The sequence below is a fragment of the Staurois parvus genome, unplaced genomic scaffold (assembly GCF_062004578.1).
Source record: "Staurois parvus isolate SC_StPar_1 unplaced genomic scaffold, SC_StPar_1.0 ptg000131l, whole genome shotgun sequence".
In the NCBI taxonomy this organism is placed as follows: domain Eukaryota; kingdom Metazoa; phylum Chordata; class Amphibia; order Anura; family Ranidae; genus Staurois; species Staurois parvus.
Window position 1 is genome coordinate 3,687,393 of NW_028317927.1, and position 26,920 is coordinate 3,714,312.

The window sequence follows — 26,920 nt, forward strand, 5'->3', positions numbered from 1 at the left end:
TCATGACTACACTCCAGCTCCCCTCTTCCCCCCCGGTCTGACAGTAGAATGTTGCAGTGAGTGGTGCTACATTAGTACAAACTTTAAAGTGGTTCTGAAGGCTTTTTACCTTCATGTAAAAAAAACCTGTGTGCAGCGGCCTCCCCTCCAATCCCTACCTGAGCCCCCTCTGATCCAGCAACATTCTCAACAGCCTCTGTCTGGGGACTCTTCCTCGTCATTGGCTGAGACAGCAGAGGAAGCCCATTTGTTCCCACTGCTGTCAATCACAGCCAGTGAGCCAATGAGGAGAGAGTTGGGGGGAGATGTGTCTTCTGAATGCACAGAGCAGCGGCTCAGGGAACGGCTTTTCCTGAGGTCACCGTTTGAGGGCGGAGGAGCCAGGAGTGCAGGAGGGAACAGAAAAAAAAAAAGACTCAGGGCTGCTCAGTGCAAAACCACTGCGCAAAGCAGGTAAGTATAGATTGGTGTTTTTTTGGGTTTTTTTAATAACAAACCTGAGCTTTAGTGTCATGAAGAGAGACTGGGGAATGTAAGGGCAGGGCAGGGCAGGGCAGGACAGGAAAGCAGTCTGTAATGCTGCAGTGCTCATATTCTAACATGGTAGAAAGAATTATCAAGTCTCCAGCTATGCCAGACAGTACTGTGCTGAGCTATGGTAAACATAAGAACTGGAAGGACAGAAATACAATACAACTCAGGTGATCAATAAAGGGGTCATGATGTGCTGTGGGGGGGGGGGTAGGTGGGATGCACTGCACACATATAACCCTGTGGACAGTAAAAAGAGGCCCTTAGTGTGGTCTCAACATTTACTGCGCAAGCAGCACGGACCACAGCCACTACCTCCTAGCTGCAATCGTACCACCCAGCAGCCAGTTGCAGCAGTGACAGGCAGTCCACACAGTCACTGTCAGACAGGTTCCCAGTTCTGTTGGTAAGAGTACATCATTCTAGGAGGAATGTGGATCAGTGCTGCTGCTTTTCCTGCAGACCACCATGCTTCACATGCCTAGGGTATTATGGGGACTAGCACTGGTGGGTGTGGAGCAGGGAATAGAGCATAGGCTTGGGGCAGAGGAAGCAGTGGATCATAGGGGATGACTGACTGGCAATTTTCTTGCAGTATAATTGGAAACAGAGAGAAGGAACTCAGGAGTATGAGATCACTTCAAACAGAACTAGTTAATTTTTTTTTATTGTTTGTCACTGAAATTGCAACTGGAAGCAATCAATGGCAAAACAAAAGTAGGACTTGCACATTACTAAAATATGTAAACAACAACTAGCTCACTGTCAAAAGGTACCATTCAAAGCTCTATGTTCCAAATGTAAAAAAAAACATTTACTGTTGATCCTGACAAAAAAAAAACTGCTAACTTCCTGTGCTTTTGCTGGATGTTATCAGTTAGCATAGATCCATCTGCAGAACTCCTCCCCACTTTATTATGAAGGGGGAAGGAGCATGGCTCTGTAGTTCGAATACATTTCTTATCCAAGGTTGACAACTCAACTTCATAAATTAGATGGAGTACAGTTTGTGGGTTTAGATACACCAACATAAACATTGTCAATGTGAAAGAATTCTCTGCCTTCCATAAATGCAGAGTACCACTCTGAAAAGTGATTGGTGGTGGACCGCTTTTTAGAGGGTATTATAGCATTGGCTGCCATGCATTCTACTGACAGAATGGGTATTTTAAATATGAACACTAAGCCACAACTAAATGCTTAGTTCACAGTTGCAGGTTAGCCCCATTCACTTGAATGGGTCGTGTTTGGTGGTGGTACTGCCTGAAGGTAGGTGGTAGTACTCTCATAAGTAATAGAGCACTACATAAAACCATGACAGCAACACGGTATATCCAACAAACTAGTAATCAACACCAAACACTAATATAAAATGTGACCTGTTCATTTGCAGCTGGGCAGAAAAACTAAAAATAATTATATTTATCACCCCCCCTCCCCTCATGTAAGCAAGGTGTTAGGCACCTCCTTTTGCTTCCTTGCACTGAAAATATTTGATTTTGCCTAGTTTAGAATAGTATAAACCGATTATCACCTAACTTCTTGCAAGCCAGAAAAAACACTCAATAAAAACTGTCACTTTTATCCATAAACACATTTGTCTTGGTTATTTTACTTAGGACAAGAATTAATGTGAGTAAACAATGTATCCAGAGTATGGGCAGAACTGTCATAAGTGATATTTTCAGTTGAGGCCCATAGCAATTTTTTGTGCATAAAAATTCACGCCACTGGAAGGCAATGCACATTCATTTTTCGAGCATTTCCATGAATTTTAAGGCAAGTTTATGTATGAACAAACCGTAAAAGGAAATCACAACTCTGACAAGTTAAAAAAAGTGTACATGTTTACTTTGTAACATTTAGCTGTACAGTGTACTAAACCTAAGAAAGCCAGAAGGGAAATGATATCCCAGTAAACAAACTGCTGTCACCGGCAGAAATAGTTTCTGCATGTCTTTTTCATACTCTAATCAAGTAACTAAAATAAAAAAAAACGTGGGGGGGAGGGATTAAACGTGTTTAATACAAGTTTATTTATTACAGGTGATTTATAAAGACCTATCAATTTACACAGACTTGATAAAGTAATCACAAAGTAATTTACAAATAAATCTGTGAAAAGTGTGGCATGCATTTGTATTCAGCCCCCCGGAGTCTATACTTTGTAGAATCACCTTTTGCAATTCCAGCTGCAAGTCTTTTTGGGGACGTCTCTACCAGCTTTGCACATCTAGAGAGTGACATTTTTACCCATTCTTCTCTGCAAAATAGCCCAAGCTCGGTCAGATTGGATGGAGAGCGTCTGTGAACAGCAATTTTAAAGTCTTGCCGTAGATTCTAAATTGAATGTAGGTCCGGACTTTGACTGGGCCATTCTAACACATGAATATGCTTTGATCTAAAGCAGTGGTCTCCAAACTGTGGCCCTGGGGCCGGATCAGTCCTTTGCTTTCTTTTATCTGGCCCTTGGAGCACTGGTCCATCCTCTGATGCCAACAAAGTATCATAATTCCTCCCACTGACCCCAGGAAAGAAGCACAATTACTCCCAATGACACCAGCAATGGGGCACTATTCCTCCCACGGACACCAATGATGGCACATTGTTTGCTCCCACATACGCCAAGCCACTTTTTACTCCCACTGACCACAGGCAGTTCCCCCTTAAGTCTGGAGGACAGTAAACTGGCCCTTGTTTAAAATAATGGGGCACTATTCCTCCCACTGACACCCAACGAGGGGGCACTATTCCTCCCACTGACACCCAACGAGGGGGCACTATTCCTCCCACTGACACCCAACAATGGGGCACTATTCCTCCCACTGACACCCAACAATAAGGGAATATTCCTCTCACCGACACCCAACAATAGGGCACGATTCCTCCCACTAACACCTACAATGGGGCACTATTCCTCCAACTGATACCCAACAATGGGGCACTATTCCTCCCACCGACACCCAACAATAGGGGAATATTCCACCCACTGACACCCAACAATAGGGCACGATTCCTCCCACTGACACCAGCGATGGGACACTATTCCTCCCACTGATACCAACAATGGCACACTGTTTGCTCCTACTTACGCCAAAGCCAGTTTGTACTCCCACTGACCACAGTCCGGCCCCCCTTAAGTCTGAAGAACAGTAAACTGGCCCTTTGTTTAGAAAGTTTGGAGACCCTTGATCTAAAGCATTCCATTGCAGCCCTAACTTATGTTTATGGTCGTTGTCCTGCTGGAAGGTGAACCTCCCCCCAGTCTCAAGTCTTTTGAAGAGACTGGTTTTCTTCTAAGATTGCCCTGTATTTGGCTCCATCCATCTTCCCATCAACTCTGACCAGCTTCCCTGTCCCTCCTGAAGAAAAGTATCCCCACATGATACTGCCACCACCATGTTTCACGGTGGGGATGTGCAGTGTTAGTTTTCCACCACACATAGCGTTTTGCTTTTAGGCCAAAAAGTTTAATTTTGGTCTCACCTGACCAGAGCACCTTCTTCCACATGTTTTCTGTGTCCCCCACATACAGTTGCAAGAAACAGTATGTGAACCCTTTGGGATTACGTGGAGTTTTGCATGAATTGGGCATAAAATGTGCTCTGAACGTCATCTAAGTCACAACAATAGAAGAACACAGTCTGCTGAACATAATACTACACAAACATTAGATGTTGCCATGGTTTAATTGCACATAACATGTAAACATTCACAGTGCAGGGAGGAAAAAGTATGTGAACCTTTGCATTTAATAACTGGTTGACCCTCCTTTGGCAGAAATAACCTAAACCAAACATTTCCTGTAGTTGCAGATCAGACCTGCACAACGATCTGGAGTAATTTTGGACCACTCCTCTTCACAAAACTGTTTCAGTGTAGCAATATTCTTGGGATGTCTGGTGTGAATCGCTCTCTTAAGGTCATGCCACAGCATTTCAATCGGGTTGAGGTCAGGACTCTGACTGGGCCACTCCAGAAGGCGTATTCTGTGCTGTTGCAGCCATTGTTTTGTTGAATTACTTGTATGCTTTGGGTCGTTGTCCTGTTGCATCACCCATCCTCTGCGGAGCTTCAGTTGGCGGACAGATGGTAGTATGTTTTCCAGCAAAATGTCTTGATAAACTCTGGAATTCATTTTCCCATCAATGACAACAATCCGTCCAGGCCCTGAGGCAGCAAAGCAGCTCCAAACCATGATGCTCTCTTCGCCATGTTTTACAGTGGGGATGAGGTTTTGATGTTGGTGTGCTGTGCCTATTTTTCTCCACACATAGGGTTGTGTGTTCTTCCCAAACAACTCAATCTTGGTTTCATCTGTCCACAGTATATTTTGCCAGTAGTGCTGTGGAACATCCAGGTGCTCTTTTGCAAACTTCAAACGTGCTGCAATATGCAATATTCTTTTTGGACAGCAATGGCTTCCTCCGTGGTGTCCTCCCATGTACTCCATTCTTGTTTAATGATTTCCTTATTGTAGATGTGTCAACAAAAATGTTAGCATGTGCCAGAGATTTCTGTAGGTCTTTAGGTGACACTCTGGGATTCTTCTTTACCTCATGCAGCATTCTGCGCTGTGCTCTTGCAGTCATTTTTACAGGACGACCAGTAGCAACAGTGCTAAACTTTCTCCATTTGTAGACAGTCTGTCTTACCGTGGACACATGAACATCAAGGCTTTTGGAGATACTTTTGTAACCCTTTCCAGCTTCATGCAAGTAAACAGTTCTTGATCGTCGGTCTTCTGAGAGCTCTTTTCTGCGAGGCATGGTTCACATCAGACAGTGCTTCTTGAAACCAGTAAACCCAAAACAGGTGTGTGTTTTTTAAGGGCGGGGAAGCTGTCAGCAACACATCCAATGTCATCACACTGATTGGAGTCAAGGTTGGTTCACTCCTGGCTCCAATTAGCTCTGGGAGAAGTCATTAAGCTAGGGCCTCACATACTTTTTCCTCCCTGCACTGTGAATGTTTACATGTTATGTGCAATTAAACCAAGGGAACATCTAATGTTTGTGTAGTATTATGTTCAGCAGACTGTGTTCTTGTATTGTTGTGACTTAGATGACGTTCAGAGCACATTTTATGCCCAATTCATGCAAAACTCCACGTAATCCCAAAGGGTTCACATACTTTTTCTTGCAACTGTAGCTTCTAGCCAACTGCAAATGGGACTTCTTATGGCTTTCTTTCAACAATGCCTTTCTTCTTGCCTTCTTAATAGTTGTCCTGTGAACAGATTCTCCCACCTGAGCTACCATGAGGCCTCTTGGCTGCTTCTTTGATTTATACACTACTTGCCCGGCCTGTTAGATTAGGTGGAAGGCCATGTCTTGGTACAGGGCTGTGGAAATTCTTGAAAAAACTACTTGTCCAGGGACTAAATCTGGGTCCCAATCTAAATGTCCCAACATGGCAATCTACTTGTCCAGATAAATACAAAAAAAAAATCAATTTTAATCAAAACCGTATTTAAATCTGAGTTGCTGTTAGGAATGTCTGGGACTTTTAAAATCAAAACAGGCTCTATGGTGACTTAAATGTTAAATTTTTTGTTTAACATTGTGCTGTATATCTCCTCCTCCCCTCCCAGCCTCTCTCCAGCACCGCACCCAGGAACTAGCAGAGAGGAAAGAGACCTTGAAGTGTAATGAGCACTGATTAGGTGCTTGTCAGGAAAGGGGAGTGTCAGGCTTATGCTTTATCCATTTTGCGGTCAGAGCCATTTTTGCGTTTTTCTGCACACAGGCTTGAAGATTACACAAAACCCCAAACATTATATATTTTCTGAAGGCAAAGACTCTAGAGAATAAAATAGCGGTAGTTCCGAATTTTTATGTCACACGATATAATCTCAAAGGTCTAGGAAACGCAAAATTTCAGAACAAAATACACAATTTTAGAGCACAAAAGAAATAAAATTACTCTATTTTTTTGTAAAGTATAAAAGATGAGGTTCCACCGAGAAAATAGATATCCAACATGTCAAACCTTAAATTTGCATGCGCTTGTGAAATGGCGACAAACTTCAGTACCCTATATTTTCTGTAGGCGATGCTTTTAAAGCCCCTTACACGTCATCAGTATAGTGTTGCGGAAAAGGTCTTAGGTGCTAGAATTATTGCTCTTATTCTGGCGTGCGGGGCAATATGCAATGTGTATCGCAATGAATATTTTCATGTGTAGGCGCCCCAGCGTGTGCTTTTTCTTTTGTACGTGCGTATATCTGGGGGGGGGGGGGGGCCTTACTTTTTTTTTTTTTTTTGAGGGGATGTTATATGCTTGGGTGCAAACTTTGATTTTTTTTTTACTATTCCAAAAAAAATTTTTTTACTTAACGTTTTTTCTTTTTTCCCATCACACAGAGGACACAAAGTCCCATATGTGCTGATTTTTTCGTGACAGGTTCTCTTTTAGACCCTGCATGTCTCCCCTGTGCTCCTCTAAATGTAATGCAGTGTACACTGCATTACATCCTTTCCCAGCCTCAATGGCCAGGAAATCTGTGAACAGGGACCTGGAAGTGATGTCAAATGTCACTTCCGGGTCAGTACAAGAAGGGGAGGGAAGCGGACGTGTTTGCTCTCCTCCCTCCCCTCTAGCTGTCGGCGCACACTGAGCCAGTCCCGGGCCCACCGTTGGGCAAGTGAACCCAGGAGACTTGGCGAGTGTAGGGAGGTTCACACACGAGGGGGCCGAGGCTGGCACCGTGGTGGACTGTGTGAAAACAATTGGGCAGCAGCACTGCCATCCCAATGCTTTCACCTGACAAATAAGCCCTGCTGCTTGCTCGCAGCAGGGCTAAAGGTTGAAAAAAAAACTTACTTGCTTGATGGCCAGAACTGCATGTCCCAGGCGTCGAGCGATACAAATTCAACATCCCTGCTTGATAGGTTTGCAGTTGTGCCTCTATCCATTTTCAGATGATGGACTGAACAGTGCTCTATGAGATATTCAAAGCTTGGGATTTTTTTTTTTTTTATAACCTAACCCTACTTAAAACTTCTCCACAACTTTATCCTTGACCTGTCTGGTGTGTTCCTTGGCCTTCACGATGCTGTTTGTTCACGAATGTTCTCTAACAAATCTCAGAGGGCTTCACACATCAGCTGTATTCAGGTGGCTTCTGAAGGCAGTTGGTTTCACTAGATTTTAGTTAGGGGCATCAGAGTAAAGGGGGCAGAATACAAATGCATGCCACACTTTTTAGATATTTATTTGTAAAAAAAATGCTGCAAACCATTTATCATTTTCTTTCCACTTCACAATTATGTGCCATTTTGTTTTGGTCTATCACACAAAATCCCAATAAAATACATTTACGTTTTTGGTTGTACCGTGACAAAATATGGAATATTTCAAGGGGTAGGATTACTTTTTCAAGGCACTGTATATAGTATATTCACATCAGTCCCTTCCTTCAAGAAGAGTACAATCTAACATCCCAAACTCACATACTAGGGCCAATTTAGACAGGATCCAATTAACCTACCACAGGGGTGAGGAAATGAAAAAAAAAATAAAATAAAACCGTATTTAAATCTGAGGTGCTTTTAGGAATGTCTGGGGCTTTTAAAAATGAAAGAGGCTTTGTGGTGATCAACTTTTCATGTTTTTAACATTGCACTGTTAATCTCCTCCTCACCTCCCTGCCTGTCTCCAGCACTGGACTTGGGGACTAGCAGGGAGGGGGACAGACCTTGCAGTGTAATGAGCACCGATTTGGTGCTCCTCAGGAAATGGCATGTCGGGCTCTCAATGCTCAGCAGAAGCACATCTGCTGAGCAACTAAATAAGTTGCCGACCCCAAAAAGCCAAAAAAAGGAAAAGCATTGCACCTGGAAAGCATTGCACCAGAAATCATTAGATTGCTGATGCAAAGCAGGACTCCTGCAGACTGTCAGTGTAATCTGTCTGCTCATACACTGTACACCATACGGGCAGGCAGCTTCACACTGACAGAAAGAGCTGAACTACCAGAACGCTCAAGAGTGCTGTAATAGTTCATTGAGAACTTCAAGCCGACCTCTGCAAAGAATGTCAGTACTCGTTCTGTGGATGAATGATGCGGCCATGTGGATGGAGCCTGGCATGGCCACACTCTTTTCAAAAAGTAACGGTTGGTCACTGGAACTTCTCCCCTTGCAGCTGTCACACAGAGGACTCGGATCGCAGAGCCTCTGCAGGAGCAGGAGCATGTTACATGCTCCACACCAAAAATGGGTGGAACATATAACATGTTCCTGAAGGTGAATTTATCCTTAATCCCTTTCCCTTTTTAAATTAAAAAAATAATAATTTTAGGCCTTAAGATTACATAAAAGACCACCAAAACCGGGGTGGATAAAAATCAATGATTTTTTTAAAAAAATCAAAAAAAAAATCAGATTTTTTTTATTTAAAATCGGATTTTTTTCATTTAAATTGGATTTTTTAAAATAAAATGCTTTTTGAGGAAAATATATTACCATCCAAAGGTTATTCCATCATGAAATAAAGATTAGTTTTTAATTATGTAGAATAAGGCTGTATATGTTTAATTTTTTCGGTAAATAAATTCCATTAATCCATTCACAATGTCATGCTCTTCCAGAGGTTTTTGTAAGATTATTGGGCAGTTTCTCTGCCTACAAGATATTATCACAGATGCTTGGTTTACTATTGCAGTTCTCAAAACTGAATTTGACTCAGCGGAGATCACATGCCTCTTCTTCACAGCAAAAATGTTATAACATGAACAGAGTTAAGAAAAAGACCTTCATCCTAACTTCTACAAACCTATGAATCCAGAATCAACCCCTTCAGTGCTAAGTTTCAAGAAGTTCAGTGAATAGAATAGAAACAATATTTTTCTGATTGTTTGGAGTGGAATAGATCTGCACAAGAAGGTGAAACTAAGAGTGAGGAGGAAGGGGCTGACAGTCTTAAAATATATATATTTTGTTTAGCCAAATTAGTTAACAAACATGGATGTTTGTTTAAGCAAATAACATATGCTGTAATGTTATTGTTTCAGTTGAATAAATCTATTTAAATTGTTATTATTAAGGTAATGATTATTTTTCTCCTTCCTAAATACAACAGAAAAGTTGTCCAAATATGAATGATTAACCTATTAAACTGGGGATAAAAAAACTATTATGAAAAGTTGTTGTTCTAAAAATCTTCATCTACTTGCATATTAAAGTTATACCAGCAAGAATTAGTCTTTATGTAGAAAACTAGGATTTAAATCAAGCCTTACTGACTAGTGATTTAAATCCTGATTTAAATCAGTTTGATTTAAATCAAATCCACCCTGCCCAAAACATTATATATTTTTTGAAAGCAGGCACCCTAGAGAATAAAATAGCTGAAGTTCCAATTTTTTATGTCACAGGACATTGCAGCAAAGGAAAGATCAGAAAAAAAAAGAAAAAGAAAAAAAAAAGCCACACTAAAGTTAATTTAGGGTACAAAAACCCAATTTTTTGGTATAAAAAAAAGATATAAAAGATAAGGTTGAACCCAGTAAATAGATACCAAACATGTCAAACCTTAAATTTGTGTGCATACGTGAAATGGCGACAACCCTCAGTACCCTATATTTTCTATAGGTCACACTTTGAAAGCCCCTACAAGTCATCAGTTTAGTGATACAGGGGTGGTTGGTGTCAGAATTATCGCTCTCATTCTATGCAGCGATATGCAACAGGTCGATCGCAATTGACATTTCATGCATAAGCTCCCTGATGCTGGCGTTTACATTTATATGTGCGTTATGTGAGGGTGCCGATCCAGGTACAATGCTTTGCAAGCTCTATGGTAAAATAAATAAATGCACATCTTTAACATACAAAATCATGTGTATTTATTTATTTTTAATAAAAGGCAAACTTAACCTTTAAGACTTTCTTTAGAGTCTCTAAAGATATCCAGCCACAACATATTCCAGGGGGTTGCAGACAGCCAGTATCTAGAGCATCCTTGCCTAGACAAGGAAGGCGAAAGAACGGTTACCAACAAAAACCAGGCATTTACTAATGGAAAAGAACAGCAATATATGCAGATCTATAAGTGGCAGAAAGTCTGCTTCAAGGGCTAAGGCAGCCCATACATTAATCATAACCCGATTCCCCCATCCACACATTCAGCCCGGGTTCACATATATGTGGTATATCGCATGCGATTTGCACAGGAACAGCACTGCATTTCTGTGCAAATCACATGCGATTTTTGTGCGGTGCGATTGGAGCCATACATTTTGTATGGCTCTAATCGCACCACACCAAAAAGGTGCAGGACCCTTTTTTTGGTCCGTACTAGAATTGAATTGCACATCGCATCGCATTTTGCGGACCACATTCGGGTGTTTTTAACATACACACCCGCAGTGGTTCGCATGAATGGCGTGCGATTCTGATGCGGTGTGGAATCCACACAGAAAACGCTGCGAATTCCACACCGCATCAGTGTGAATCAGGGCTTAAGGTGTAGACCTGCCCACCATCAGAATACACTGATCAGTACTGCTGGCTATAGCACCATACTTGTATTCCATTAAGAGCTACAAGACTATGGCCCTTAAAGCGATTCTAAAAAAGGTATTTTTTTTTGAGGGGGGGGGGGGGGGGAATAAACATGCTATACTTACCTGCTGTGTGCAGTGGTTTTGCATAGAGCAGCCTGGCTCCTCCTCTTTTCGGGTCCCACACAGGCTCTCCTGGCCCCTCCTTACTGTCAGGTGCCCCCACAGCGAGCAGCTTGCTATGGGGGCACCCGCTGCTCCATGTGTTCATTCACACACAGAGCTGCTACTTACCCTGCCCCCTCTCCTCATTAGCTGACTAGCTATCATTGACAGCAGCGTAAGCCAATGGCTCCCTGTCTGCTGTCTCAGCCATTGAGGAGGAAGACCTGGAACAGTCGAAGCAGTCGTTCACATTGCTGGATCGCGATGAGACTCAGGTAAGTATTGAGAGGGCTGGGGGCACTGCTGCACACAGAAGGTATTTTTTACCTTTATGCATAGAATGCCTGGAGCCTTTACAACCACTTTAAGGGGCAAGGGGTTGTTTAGGTACATTACACCCTTAATATAGGTGTACCATGCTGCTAGTGGAGTTAGCCTTTACCTTCATATATGGCAGGTGATTCAGTGCAGCCAGTATTGTGATCCAGGCATCAATGCCAAAAAATACAGCTTGATTTTATTTGCAGCATTGCTTGGTCATGTACACTGGGCAACAACGCACCCCCAGCCTTTACATGTGCCTGTGAAAAGTACTTGATTGTGCTAACAGAGCTACAGAGGCTGTTGCTTTCTTGCAATGCTAGATGCTTGGCTGTCACTGACCTGAAATAACCATGCAGCAAGTAAACTGAAAGACTACCTATTTGTATACAAGTGATCAAACCCCAGATCAGCTTTATTGCAATTAAAAAAATACATTCAGGAAGAGAGGTCAGCAAAAACAGATTACACACTTCTGTAATATAGGGTTCGTTTAAGTGAAAATTGTAGCAAACGCCATGGCAAATCTGCTACAGACATTTCCAAAACTATTTTAGTCGGCTGTCCAAAGTTGCAGGTGCATAGAAAGCTAATACATGCAAAAACCAAAGTAAATCTTTCAGGGCTCATGTTGACAGGCACTTCTTTCCCTGAAATGAAAGCCAGCAGATTCCCATAAACCTCAATGAAGCAGTGCAAATGACAGCTCCGAGGACTCTGCGCTCTCTGGATGCATTATGACCTAAAGAGATGTGTCTGCATTAAAGGGAAAAAATAACAAATGTATCCTTCTGCTATGATCTGAGCTCAAATGCATACATTTGAGCAACACCGAGTATGGATGCAAAGCCTGCTTGAGAGCAATGTCAACATACAGTAGTTGTACAGTTGAGTTACAGCCAGACATTAAATGAAACATCCAAGTATGTTGGTAATTTGCTTGAAATGTCCCGCTGATTACAAGGCCGCATTTTATGGGAATTTCTCATTTACTGCACATGTAAAGGTAAACTTGATGTAAATAATCTGATTATTGTGTACCTAAGCAAACTGATAGTGAGAAGTATCTGTGACCTCAGTGCTGACCCCATTGTCTGAAAATTGAAGGTTCGCTGGCTGTCTTGCTAACCATAGGGCTTTAATTCACCCAGAACAAAAATGTATATTTTTAGCTTCAGCTTTGCTTATCTGTATATTTATTCCAGGTCAGTGCTACAAAATGTATTAAAAGGTAAAACCAATCAGGTAACTAACATTTTCAGAGGGAGGGCAGCAATGAAAAGCAACATTTTAAAAATCATTTTGGTATAAAGTTTGCCATTTGATTTGTACATGGGAGCAGTCAGATTTGCTTAAATAGATAAATATAAAAAAGGTCACCCTGCGCTCCACGGAATCTTTAGTCAAAGCCAGCTGCTGTCACCTTTTCTCTATACTATAGGATGTGCAAATAACAAAAAATATATATTGTGATGAAGCGCTCAGCTTATACAGTGTATAAAAAACAATTAATTCATAGAATCCCTTCTAAAATAATAATAAATATTGTGATAACAATGATGAATAAGTGCTCACATACACATAAATTATACAAAAACCATTTAGAAATAAATAGTGCCAATTCTCACTCCTATTAAGTCACCTAGTGGTCAACAAAACCAAGTGAAATCTATAATGAAGTGGTAACACTTGTTCTGTGCAAAGTGACAGGTGTATCCAATTAAATAAAATAAAATTAAAAAACAGTCCAAATTACATGCGATACCAAACTGCGCAAATAATAAGTGTTCAGTACACAGTGATTCACAACTTCATTCCATGCTGCAAACGTGCTCCTAGTGACACTTTAATGTGACTCCCCTGGATTTAGCCAAAATGCCTCCTCACCTTCCAAATTCGACCCTTGCGGGTCATAAAGCCTTAAGTGTAAAGAATCTCAGCCTGATTTCTATAATCCACTGACTCCACCGACTTAGTTAAGGTCCCCCTCCGAGCAATGAATTCCTCTCAGACCACTCTCCTCGCAATATGGACTCATAAATACAGGACGTATATGTAGAGACAAAGACAGACCTCCATAGTGCAACACTGTTTTAATGCACTTTAAAAGCTCCAAACAAATGAACACTCACATGTATTCCAATGGATAGACACAGTTTCCCATGTGATATGGGTGTACTAAGGAATAGGTGTACCAAAATGGCGTCCGAACCCGGAACCACTTCAGGATCCTGAAGAAGCCACGTGACCGTGGTGCAACGCTTTGACGCATTTCCGGTTTAGCCATGACGTACTTCCGGTTCCTGGTTTGGACGCCATGTTGGTACACCTATTCCTTAGTACACCCATATCACATGGGAAACTGTGTCTATCCATTGGAATACATGTGAGTGTTCATTTGTTTGGAGCTTTTAAAGTGCATTAAAACAGTGTTGCACTATGGAGGTCTGTCTTTGTCTCTACATATACGTCCTGTATTTATGAGTCCATATTGCGAGGAGAGTGGTCTGAGAGGAATTCATTGCTCGGAGGGGGACCTTAACTAAGTCGGTGGAGTCAGTGGATTATAGAAATCAGGCTGAGATTCTTTACACTTAAGGCTTTATGACCCGCAAGGGTCGAATTTGGAAGGTGAGGAGGCATTTTGGCTAAATCCAGGGGAGTCACATTAAAGTGTCACTAGGAGCACGTTTGCAGCATGGAATGAAGTTGTGAATCACTGTGTACTGAACACTTATTTGCGCAGTTTGGTATCGCATGTAATTTGGACTGTTTTTTAATTTATTTTATTTAATTGGATACACCTGTCACTTTGCACAGAACAAGTGTTACCACTTCATTATAGATTTCACTTGGTTTTGTTGACCACTAGGTGACTTAATAGGAGTGAGAATTGGCACTATTTATTTCTAAATGTTTTTTGTATAATTTATGTGTATGTGAGCACTTATTCATCATTGTTATCACAATATTTATTATTATTTTAGAAGGGATTCTATGAATTGTTTTTAATACACTGTATAAGCTGAGCGCTTCATCACAATATATATTTTTAGTCAGATTTGCTTGTTACCTACTAAAGATACTGATTCTTGTTTCGTATCGGTACACAATAGTTGTACTCTGCTGCTCCTTCTCCAAACACCAGGTCTACAAGTCCGCTAACTCATTAAAAACAAATCGCCTTGTTGTTATATTGCACCCAGGGGCAGACTGACCATTTGGAAACTCAGGCACTGCCCGAGGGCCCGGAGTCAGTAGGGGGCCCCATGAGATGCCCCTTGTACCTTTTTCATAGGCTTTTTTGAGTTTGGACAAGGACACAGGGGCCCCATGATCCCCTATTGCCCGGGGGCCCCATGAGTTTTCAGTCCGCCCCTGATTGCACCTTAAGTACTCATGCACACTGAGCGTTTTAAAAACGCCGGTAGCGCTAGCTGTAAAACATCACATTAAAAACACAAGTTTTTCAGCATTTTTAGCGTTTTTGCTAAAGCGTTTAGCCACGGTAATGCACGTTTGCATTTTTTACACACACACAAAAAAACCACCAAAATATGCTGGTTTGCCATGTTTTATCGCGTTTACCAGCGTTAGAGCGTTTTTACAGCTAAAAAACTCTTCTAGAAACCCACTAGTGGTTCTTTTTCCAGCCAAAAACCGCCAATTTTAAAATGCTGATGCATGGACACGTAGGATAAGAAGATAAGTAGAAATAAAATGCCAAAAGCAGCAGCTGTAAAAACATCCAGTGTGCATGAGGACTTACTACAAAGTGGTGCCTACAAATACTGTCTAGCTTACATGATCTCACAGTAAGAATATAGTACTTGCTTCTAGAATGATAGATTAAATAGCACCATGATGAGTAGACACTATGAAAACAGGTGTGACATAACATTCTAGCAAAGTTCTGTTAAATCCATTGCTAGAAAAAGTCAAGAATGTAACAGAATCATCACTTAGTAGAAAAGGCAATCCTCAAAAACTCAGCAACCAGGTAAGGAGGATATCAGTACAAATGGCAACAAAAAGGCAACTGGAAATTCTAAGGGCCCATTGCATACACAAATCACCTCCCAAGTCAGAAAGGTTTTGAGATGTGGAGTACCTGCACCTGAATTTCTTGCAGGCCAAGGTGCGACACTGGCGCAGCCAGTACCGTATATACTCGAGTATAAGCCGAGTTTTTCAGCACATTTTTTGTGCTGAAAAACGGCCCCCTCGGCTTATACTCGAGTCAACGTCTGCAGATGGGGGGGCGCGAGGCTCCGTCAAGGGGGGCGCGTACAGGGGTGGGCAGAGGGCTGCTGTCTCTTACCTGGCTCCCACGATGATCCATCCAGGAAGCGCTGCTCCTTCCGTCACTCCGGCCACTCCCTCACTCCTGCCGCTCGGCTCCGCCTCCTCACCGGTGATTGGCCGCCAGAACTGTAGCTCAGGAAAGGTACACAGGCGGCCAATCACGGGCGAGGAGGCGGAGCCAAGCGGACCAGCGAAAATCAAGTGAGGGAAAAGCCGGTAAGTGTGCAGTGCAGAGGTGCTGCTGCAACCACATATGCTGGCTGCAGCAGCACCATACTGCAACAGGGGTCAGCAAGTGTCATTGGTGTCAGTGGGAGGCATAGTGCCGCATTATTGGTGTCACTGATACTAACGATGGGGCACTATTCCTCCCACTGACACCAACGATGGGGCACTATTCCTCCCACTGACACCAACGATGGGGCACTATTCCTCCCACTGACACCAACGATGGGGCACTATTCCTCCCACTGACACCAACGATGGGGCACTATTCCTCCCACTGACACCAACGATGGGGCACTATTCCTCCCACTGACACCAACGATGGGGCACTATTCCTCCCACTGACACCAACGATGGGGCACTATTCCTCCCACTGACACCAACGATGGGGCACTATTCCTCCCACTGACACCAACGATGGGGCACTATTCCTCCCACTGACACCAACGATGGGGCACTATTCCTCCCACTGACACCAACGATGGGGCACTATTCCTCCCACTGACACCAACGATGGGGCACTATTCCTCCCACTGACACCAACGATGGGGCACTATTCCTCCCACTGACACCAACGATGGGGCACTATTCCTCCCACTGACACCAACGATGGGGCACTATTCCTCCCACTGACACCAACGATGGGGCACTATTCCTCCCACTGACACCAACGATGGGGCACTATTCCTCCCACTGACACCAACGATGGGGCACTATTCCTCCCACTGACACCAACGATGGGGCACTATTCCTCCCACTGACACCAACGATGGGGCACTATTCCTCCCACTGACACCAACGATGGGGCACTATTCCTCCCACTGACACCAACGATGGGGCACTATTCCTCCCACTGACACCAACGATGGGGCACTATTCCTCCCACTGACACCAACGATGGGGCACTATTCCTCCCACTGACACCAACGATGGGGCACTATTCCTCCCACTGACACCAACGATGGGGCACTATTCCTCCCACTGACACCAACGATGGGGCACTATTCCTCCCACTGACACCAACGATGGGGCACTATTCCTCCCACTGACACCAACGATGGGGCACTATTCCTCCCACTGACACCAACGATGGGGCACTATTCCTCCCACTGACACCAACGATGGGGCACTATTCCTCCCACTGACACCAACGATGGGGCACTATTCCTCCCACTGACACCAACGATGGGGCACTATTCCTCCCACTGACACCAACGATGGGGCACTATTCCTCCCACTGACACCAACGATGGGGCACTATTCCTCCCACTGACACCAACGATGGGGCACTATTCCTCCCACTGACACCAACGATGGGGCACTATTCCTCCCACTGACACCAACGATGGGGCACTATTCCTCCCACTGACACCAACGATGGGGCACTATTCCTCCCACTGACACCAACGATGGGGCACTATTCCTCCCACTGACACCAACGATGGGGCACTATTCCTCCCACTGACACCAACGATGGGGCACTATTCCTCCCACTGACACCAACGATGGGGCACTATTCCTCCCACTGACACCAACGATGGGGCACTATTCCTCCCACTGACACCAACGATGGGGCACTATTCCTCCCACTGATACCAACGATGGGGCACTATTCCTCCCACTGACACCAACGATGGGGCACTATTCCTCCCACTGACAGCAATGATGGGGCACTATTCCTCCCACTGACACCAATGATGGGGCACTATTCCTCCCACTGACACCAATGATGGGGCACTATTCCTCCCACTGATACCAATGATGGGGCACTATTCCTCCCACTGACACCAATGATTGGGCACTATTCCTCCCACTGATACTAATGATGGGGCTTATACTCAAGTCAATAGTTTTTCCCAGTTTTTTCTGGTAAAATTATGTACCTCGGCTTATATTCGGGTCGGCTTATACTCGAGTATATACGGTAATTTGGTAAATATCCTGGGCACCGCTCAGAGACCAAACAGCAATGCGTGGAAATGCCAGAGTTGAATGCTGTTTGCTGCCTACACTACAAAACTAAGATATTGTTGGTGAAGCAGGTGAATTGGAATGTGTGGGTATGTGTCCTGCAAATTAAATGTATGTTTAATAGCCTCAGATTTATTACTATGCCAGATTTTCCAAAGGGCACAGATTCTTTCTGTGCTTGAAAAACCTGAATGCAGCCCAAGAGTGTTTCTGCCTTTATCTGGTAATATAAATCTCGAGAGAGAGAGAGAGAACATACACACGCACTCACATACAGTGGATATAAAAAATCTACACACCCCTGTTAACCACTTCCCAACCGCGCTATACCCGAAGGACAGCTACAGCGTGGTTGTCTAGTTACGTCCATGGTCAGACGGGAGGACGCCGCCGGTGATCACTGTGTCCTGTCAATCGGCATTTTACCACGTGATCAGCTGTGTCCAATGACACAGCAGATCACCGGGTAAATACAGTTGCCGGTTATTGGCTGCACTTTCCTCACGCTGTCACAGTAAGTACTGACAAGTACAGCGAAGGGATCAGCACTGATGATCAGTGCACAGCAGTGCCGTCCACCTGTGCCACCCACCTGTGCCCTGCAGTGCCACCCACCTGTGCCCCCCCATCAGTGCTGCCTCATCAACGCACATCAGTGAAGGAGGAAAATTACCTGTTTGCTAAATTTTAATAGAAACAAAGAAAAACTTTTTTTTCAAGGTTTTTGCTTTTTTTTTTTTTTTTGTTTATAGCGCAAAAAATAAAAACACCCAGTGGTGATTAACCCCTTGACGCCGACATAACACAAATATGCGGCCTTACAGAACTGGGCTTTTTTCCATGGGGCCGCATATTTGCATACCTGTCGTGCTCAAAAACAAAATGTGCACTATTGTTTCTGGGCTGTACTACGGGGACAAACATACAATGTATGCTTTGAACTGTCATGAATGGGTTAAGTTCATGACAGTTCAAAATACAGTGATCTGCGGTTGGCTCCAGCTGGTCTCATGGTACAAAGTGTTGTGATTGGCCCCATGTACCATGCAAGAGCTGTAGGCCAATCACAGCTCTCCAGGAACAGACTCAAAGCAGTTGTGAATCAGATTGTAAGCTCCATGAGCAGGGCCCTCCAATTCCTTCCATATTGAACTGTATTGTAATTGTACACCTTATATTGTAAAGCGCTGTGTAAACTGTTGGTGCTACAAAATTCCTGTAGAAGAACAGCTTTGTCACTGTGATCAGTCCTGTGAAGTATGAGTCCTCTGAAGACAGAGATTGAGCTTGGAAGTCACTTTTGCAGCAGTTGTTTTCTTATTCCGGGTCGCAATCCTGCGCAATGTCCTTTTATCTCTTTCAGTCATTGACCATGTGGACAGCTTATGTTTGTCAAACGTTTTCCCGGAAACTGTACATGCCGTCATAACCTTTGATACTGTACCTTGTGACACGGCAAATAAACTGGCAACTTCAGTCACAGAGGCACCAGCTAAGTGTGCACCAAAGTGCCTTCTATGAAGCACAATGAGCTCTGACTTGACTCAGTATTACTAGCAGCACATGCAGGTGTCTCATCACACAGTGGAAGCAAAAGAATGTTACATCACCTCTGCTTTCAATGCGAAACATGTCGTCACTTTCACATCTACAATTCATGTAGTGTTTACATATTTTTGTCCAGTCCTGTATCTGGCTATATGGTGATGTCTGGGAAAGGTCCTTATGTCCCAGCCTCCCGGCAGGTGGAAGTAGATCATTCACCACACAAATAAATTGCATTGCCAAACGCCACACAGTCCCTTCTCTGTCCTCTGAAATCCAGGGAAGCTGGACTACTCCACTCTAAGATGCCCATGTGGTGTCCAGTGCGGGGAATATAGCACCTCTCTGCACACAGAACATCCATCCCCAGTACAACCCTGACCTGCAACAATGGCAGCCATCTATTGAAGAGGTAAGCATAGCAGTATAAGGCACTAATGTCATCCCTGCAACATGTCTAATCACTACAACAAAAACTCCAGTTCCTGGCGGTAGGAAACAAACTGACGTCCCAGGTGCTTAGGAGGGACACAAAGTATCTGCTTCCTAAAGTAGAATGAAGCCATTATCTGTCATACAGCTGTACTGCAGGGCTAGGAAAAATGCCTGCAGCTGCATTTGTAGAAAAATGTTTGCACGGCGCACGTACAGACCGGGACACGCATCACGCCGCACACACAGACCGGGGGACGCATCACGCCGCACACACAGACCGGGGGACGCATCACGCCGCACACACAGACCGGGGGACGCATCACGCCGCACACACAGACCGGGGGACGCATCACGCCGCACACACAGACCGGGGGACGCATCACGCCGCACACACAGACCGGGGGACGCATCACGCCGCACACACAGACCGGGGGACGCATCACGCCGCACACACAGACCGGGGGACGCATCACTCCGCACACACAGACCGGGGGACGCATCACTCCGCACATACAGACCGGGGGACGCATCACTCCGCACATACAGACCGGGGGACGCATCACTCCGCACATACAGACCGGGGGACACATCACTCCGCACATACAGACCGGGGGACACATCACTCCGCACATACAGACCGGGGGACACATCACTCCGCACATACAGACCGGGGGACACATCACTCCGCACATACAGACCGGGACACACATCACTCCGCGCACACACAGACCGGGACACACATCACTCCGTACACACAGACCGGGACACACATCACTCCGTACATACAGACCGGGACACACATCACTCCGCACACACAGACCGGGACACACATCACTCCGCACATACAGACCGGGACACACATCACTCCGCACACACAGACCGGGACACACATCACACCGAAGTCTCCATAGAGTCAATGAATTGCAGGGCGGACTGTGCGGCTCCCCCAGTGCGGAGTGTCGCTCCATAGACCAGGCCTCGCCTCCTGCGCACCTCACACACCAGCAGCCCATCGCTCTCTCCCGTGCCCTGACCCGGTCTATTCCGTTCTACACCCACCCAACGACCTACAGCCCCCTGTACGCCGCACAGCCCGGCCCCCGCCTGCACCCGGGCCTCACCTTAGATCCCGCTCTGTGCGAGCCGCCAGACATTTTCTCCGCCATGTTGCGTCTCTTCCCCTTGCAGGCTCATCAATCGAGAGCGGAGTGTAAGGAGCGAAAGAAGGCGTGCTTGGGGCGGTCAGGTGGGCAGTCGATCCCTGAGCTATGGATCTGGCACAATAGGTGACTGTGCGGCGTTTGTCGAGTGAGGTGACGTCACGGGCACTCGCTGGCTGCACACAGATCATCTGCTGCTGACTGACGTTCGTCTCATGAGCCCATTTCTACAAGTCATAGATTACCGCCGGCTGGAAGCTACCCACCATCAAAGGCTTTGGCTGGGGTATCTTCCTGTATTCCCATGTGTATACACTAAACTGAAGGCAGCCTTCTTTGGCAGAAACATGCTTGTTGCGTGTAAACGCGCGGTAATGCTCGGTACATTGACACTGTGTGCACCATTATTAGGCCAGTGCAGGGGCGGACTGACAACTCATGGGGCCCCTGGGCAATGGGGGATCATGGGGCCCCTGTGTCCTTGCCCAAACTAAAAAGCCTATGAAAAAGGTACCAGGGGCATCTCATGGGGCCCCCTATTGACCCCAGGCCCTTGGGCAGTGCCCGAGTTTCCAAATGGTCAGTCCGCCCCTGGACCAGTGAGAACTGTATTTAGATGAGATCATTTCTATGCATATTGTCCAACTACCTTAGATTGTACACTCCTTGAGGGTTAGGGACTGATGTGAATGTACAATATATATGTAAAGCTCTGTGTAAATTGACGGCTCTATATAAGCACCTGAAGTAAACTCCAAGCCGTAGAAACTTGATTTCTGATTGGATTTAAGCATGTCAGGTGATGGAGGGTGTGGCCTAAGGAGATCACCCTACATCAAGTTGTGCAGAATTATTAGGCAGCGTCTTTTCCTCAAGTAAAATGGGCCAAAAACGAGATTTCATTGACTCTGAAAAGTCAAAAAGTCTTTCAGAAGGATGCAGCGCTCGGGAGATTGCTAAGATATTGGGGCGTGATCACAACCATCAAGCGGTTTGTTGCAAATAGTCCACAGGGTTGAAAGAAACATGTTGAGAAAAAAAAAAGATGCAAAATATTTACGTAGAACCAAACGTAAAGCTGCCAGGAACCCCATTATCAGGGTAAGGAGGGCTGAAACCCGACCAACAAGACTTAGAAGTCTAAACGTCAAGACTGGGCCAAATAACACCTGAAGACACATTTTTCAAAGATTTTATGGACTGATGAGATGACAGTGGCTCTTGAACCAGATGAATGGGCCCGTGGCTGGATCAGTAACAGGCACAGAGCTCCACTTCGACTCAGACACCAGCAAGGTGGGGGTGGGGCACTATTATGGGCTGGTAATAAAGATCAGCTAGTTGGACCTTTTTGGGTTGAAGATGGACTCAAAATCAACTCCTGAACCTACTGCCAGTTTTAGAGGACACTTTCTTCAAGCAGTGGTATAGGGAAAGATCTTTAACGGCTTCCCAACCGACCTATACCAGAAATACTGCTACAGGGCGGCACGGGTGTGCAAAATCACGTATATATATATATATATATATATATGTGAATTTGCATTTTCGGGCAGGAGGTGCGCACAAGCTGCCCACCACCCTACCCTCTCCGCCATTTGCAGCCACAGCTGTTAATCACCAGGTCCCGGCCGGTGATTTCCAAGGATCTCCGACAGGGAGAACTGTTTACTAACAGTTCTCCTCCCTGTCAGCTCGGGCACACTGCTTTGGATGGCTGTACCATCCAAAGCAGTGTGATTACAGTGAAGCACACTCACACAGACCCCTAGTAAAACACTCCCAGCACACAACCCATTGATTGCCCCTCATGTTAACCCCTTCCTGTCCAGTGCCCTTAGTACAGTGTCAGTGCTATTTATAAGCACTGATCACTGTATTGGTGTCACTGGGGATGTCAGTGACACCAAGTCTGTTCCCCCCCCCCCAGTGTCAGAATGTCTGCCACAGTCCCACCATAAGTTGCTAAACGCCGCCATTACTAGTAAAAAAAAAAAAAAAATCCCAGTATATAAAGTGCCATTTGTAAATGCTATAACTTTCACGTAAACCAATTAATTTACACGTATTGAGATTTTTTTTTTAGCAGACATGTAGCAGAATACATTTTGGCAAAATATGTTGAAATTTGATTTTTTTAATTTTTTTACTGGACATGTTTAATAGCAAAAAGTCAAAAATATTGTTTTTTTCTCAAAATTGTCGTTTTTTTCACAAAAAATAACAAACACACGATCAAATACCACCAAAGGAAAGCTCAATTTGTTTGAAAAAGGACATAAATTTCATTTGGGTGCAGCGTTGCATGACAGTGCAATTGTCAGTTAAAGCAATGCAGCGTTGTAATGCAAAAAATGGCCTGGTCAGGAAGGGGGGTAAATCCTCAGGAGAGCAAGTGGTTAAGAAGACCATGATATTTATGCAGGAGCTCCATTGCATGCATCAAAGTACTCCACTGCATGGCTAGCCAGTAAAGGCCTTGATGATGAAAGAATAATGACCTGGCCCCCTTGCTCACCTGACCTAAACCCTATTGAGAACTTGAGGGCCCTTCTCAAACAGTGGAAGAAAAACAATACACCTCTCTAAACAGTGGCTGGGAGGCTGTGGTTGGTGCTGCACAAAAAGTTGATCATCAACAGATCAAGAAACTGACAGACTCCATGAATGGAAGGATTATGACTGTTATTGAAAAGAAGGGTGTCTATATTGGTCATTGATTTTTTTTATATATTTTTTTTAAATGTCAGAAATGTTTATTTGTACATTTTGAGTTGTTTGTTTATTATTCTCACTTTAACAGATGAAAATAAACAAGTGAGATGGGAAAATGTTAATTTTTAATTTAGTTGAATGATAATTCTGCACATTAATAGTTGCTCCATAATTGTGCACATTTGGATATTCTGCTAAAAAAAGCCAAAACCTCACTTTTACTTTACTTAAATATTCAGGTTTGAGGTTTATTAACGTTTTGGATTGACCCAGAGCACTGTAGTTGTTCACTAATGAGATTCATTCTCAAAAATACAACTTGCCTAACAATTGTGCACACAGTGTACTGTAGTGCTTGAGTGTTAATTAATTTCAATGGTCAGAATAAATTATTATTCTGACCAATTAAAGGAATTAACACTCAAATGTTTGACACGCCTAAACACGTTACACAAGTTTCCAAGCCTCAAGTGTTTTGAGGGTTTTTTTGCCAGAAGGAAAGGTGTCTAGGAGAGATAGAAAAAAACATCCCTTGTGCACGAGGCCTGAAACTTGTGTTTATAGAGGAAGAGACATGTAATGTAATTAGCCTTCTGCAATTCATTACAAATCAAAATTCAGTCCAAATTTTTGTTATTCGGAGATTCAGATTATTATTATTATTATACAGTATTTATATAGCGCCAAAAGGTTTGCTCAGCGCTGTACATTATAGTGGGGGACAGAATATGAGACAATACAGTAACAATACAATACACAAGGGGTTCGAGGGCCCTGCTCCTTGGAGCTTACAATCTAGGCGGGAGGGGATAGTGGTACAGGAGGAAGTGGCTGTGGGAGATGGAGTGGTAGGAGGAGTGGAGGAGATCGGCTGTTAGGTGAGGGCGGGGAAGGCTTCCCTGAAGAGATGGGTTTTCAGGGTGCGCCTAAAGGTGAGAAGGGTAGATGACAGTCTGATGGATTGGGGTAGTGAGTTCCAGAGGATGGGGGACGTCCTGGAGAAGTCCTGCAGTCGGGCGTGGGAGGTGTAGACCAGGGAGCTAGAAAGTTGGAGGTCTTGTGAGGAGCGAAGATTACGGGTAGGGTGGTATTTGGGCATCAGGTCGGTGAGGTAGTTAGGGGCAACATTATGAATGGCTTTGTATGTCTGTGTTAGTAGTTTGAATTTAATGTGTTGGGCAATCGGGAGCCAGTGGAGGGAATGACAGAGGGGAGTGGCGGAAGCGGAGCGGTTGGTAAGGTGGATGAGTCTGGCCACTGAGTTCAGGATAGACTGAAGCGGGGATAGTCTGCGATGAGGTAGGCCGGTGAGAAGGGAGTTGCAGTAGTCCAGACGTGAGATAATAAGGGAGTGAACGAGTTGTTTGGTAGTGTCTGGGGTTAGGAACGAACGTATTTTGGAGATGTTGCGGAGGTGGAGCCTGCATGAGTTTGCCAGCGATTGGACATGGGGTTGGAAGGACAGGTTTGAGTCTAGAGTGACACCTAGGACTTTGGCTTGCGGGGTGGGACTGATGGTGGCGTTGTTGGTTGTGATGGAGAGGGTGGGGCACTGGCTGGGGGGAAAATCAGGAGCTCGGTTTTGGAAAGGTTCAATTTGAGGAAATGGAGCGACATCCAGTCTGATATGTCGTTCAGTAGGTGGGTGATATGGGCGGAGACTGAAGGGGTGAGGCGAGGGGTGGAGAGGTAAATTTGCGTGTCATCGGCGTAGAGGTGATAGTTGAAGCAGTGGGAGTGTATCAGTTTGCCGAGGGAAGAGGTGTAGATGGAGAAGAGAAGGGGCCCGAGGACCGAGCCTTGGGGGACCCCAACAGAGAGGGGGAGGTGGTAGCATTATAGGTAATGCTGAAGGAGCGTTGGGATAGATAGGAGGAGAACCAGGAGAGAGCGGAGTCTCTGATGCCGAGGGAGTGTAGTTTGTTGAGGAGAGGGTGGTCAACTGTGTCGAAGGCCGCGGAAAGGTCGAGGAGTAAGAGGACTGAGTAGTGGCCATTAGCTTTGGTGGTTAGTAGGTCATTAGTGATTTTGAGTAGGGCGGTTTTGGTGGAATGTAGGGGACGGAAGCCAGACTGTAGTGGATTGAGGAGGTTGTTGTCAGTGAGGTGGGTGCTTAGGCGATTGTAGACTAAGCGCTCAAGGAGCTTGGAAGTAAATGGCAGCAGGGAGATGGGTCTAAGGTTGTTCAGGTCAGTGGGGTTCAGGAAGGGTTTTTTGAGTATGGGGGTGATGTGCGCGTGCTTTAGGGGGGAGGGGAATGCGCCAGTAGAGAGGGAGAGATTGAAGATGTGAGTGAGGGAGCGTAGGATGGAGGAGGAGGGTGACCAGAGGAGTTGTGTGGGGACAGGGTCAAGGGGGCAAGTGGTGAGGCGGGCTTCTGAGAAGACCTTCGTGACCACCTCAGTGGTAGCAAGGCTGAAGGAGCGGAGTGTTGGGGAGGTTATAGTGTGCGGGACGTTAGGTGTGGTGGGGGGTAGGGTGGTTGCGAGGTCAGAGGAGGGAAGAGTTGGTGGGGTTATGGTGGGAGGGAAGCTAGGTGGGGAGGTAGGTTGAGCATTGGCGATGTCCTTACGGATTGCATCGATCTTATTTTGGAAGTGATTGCAATCTCATGGCACGGTGAGTGAGGTACTGGGTGGGGGTGGGGGGGGAGAGAAAGGAGTTGAAAGTGGAGAAGAGCCGACGAAGACAGGTGGAGAAGGTATTGATGAGGGTTACGAAGTAGGCTTGTTTGGTGGCGTGGAGGGAGGAGGAGTAGGTGAGGAAGGCGGATGTGTAGAGGGAGAACGCTCAAGGGGATCTGGTTTTGCGCCATTATCGCTCCAGCGCGTGACTGCGTTGTTTAAGATTTTCAGTGTGGTCGTTCTGCCAAGGTTGAAGCGGTCGGGGTCTAATGCTACGTGTGGTTAGGGGTGATAAGGAGTCTAAGGCAGCTGACAGTGAGTCGTTATACGCAGTAGTGGCCAGGTCAGGGCATGACAGTGGAAGGATACTGTTGTACAGACGGTCAGCTGCAGAGTGGAGAGGGGCCAGGTTCAGG

At 45.0% G+C, this 26,920-nt stretch overlaps 1 protein-coding gene across 4 annotated transcripts in view; it reads right to left on the reverse strand.

Annotated features, from left to right (window-relative positions):
* U2SURP (U2 snRNP associated SURP domain containing) overlaps window positions 1–21,283 on the reverse strand; it is an 88,203-nt gene extending 66,920 nt beyond the window's left edge. For all 4 annotated transcript variants that reach the window (XM_089672562.1, XM_089672560.1, XM_089672561.1 and 1 more), the window contains exon 1: window positions 21,127–21,283. In XM_089672562.1, the coding sequence (XP_089528688.1) occupies window positions 21,127–21,171 (45 nt within the window). In that variant the 5' untranslated portion in view covers window positions 21,172–21,283. The remainder of the gene's footprint in view (window positions 1–21,126) is intronic.
* Between the last annotated feature and the right edge of the window lie 5,637 nt (window positions 21,284–26,920).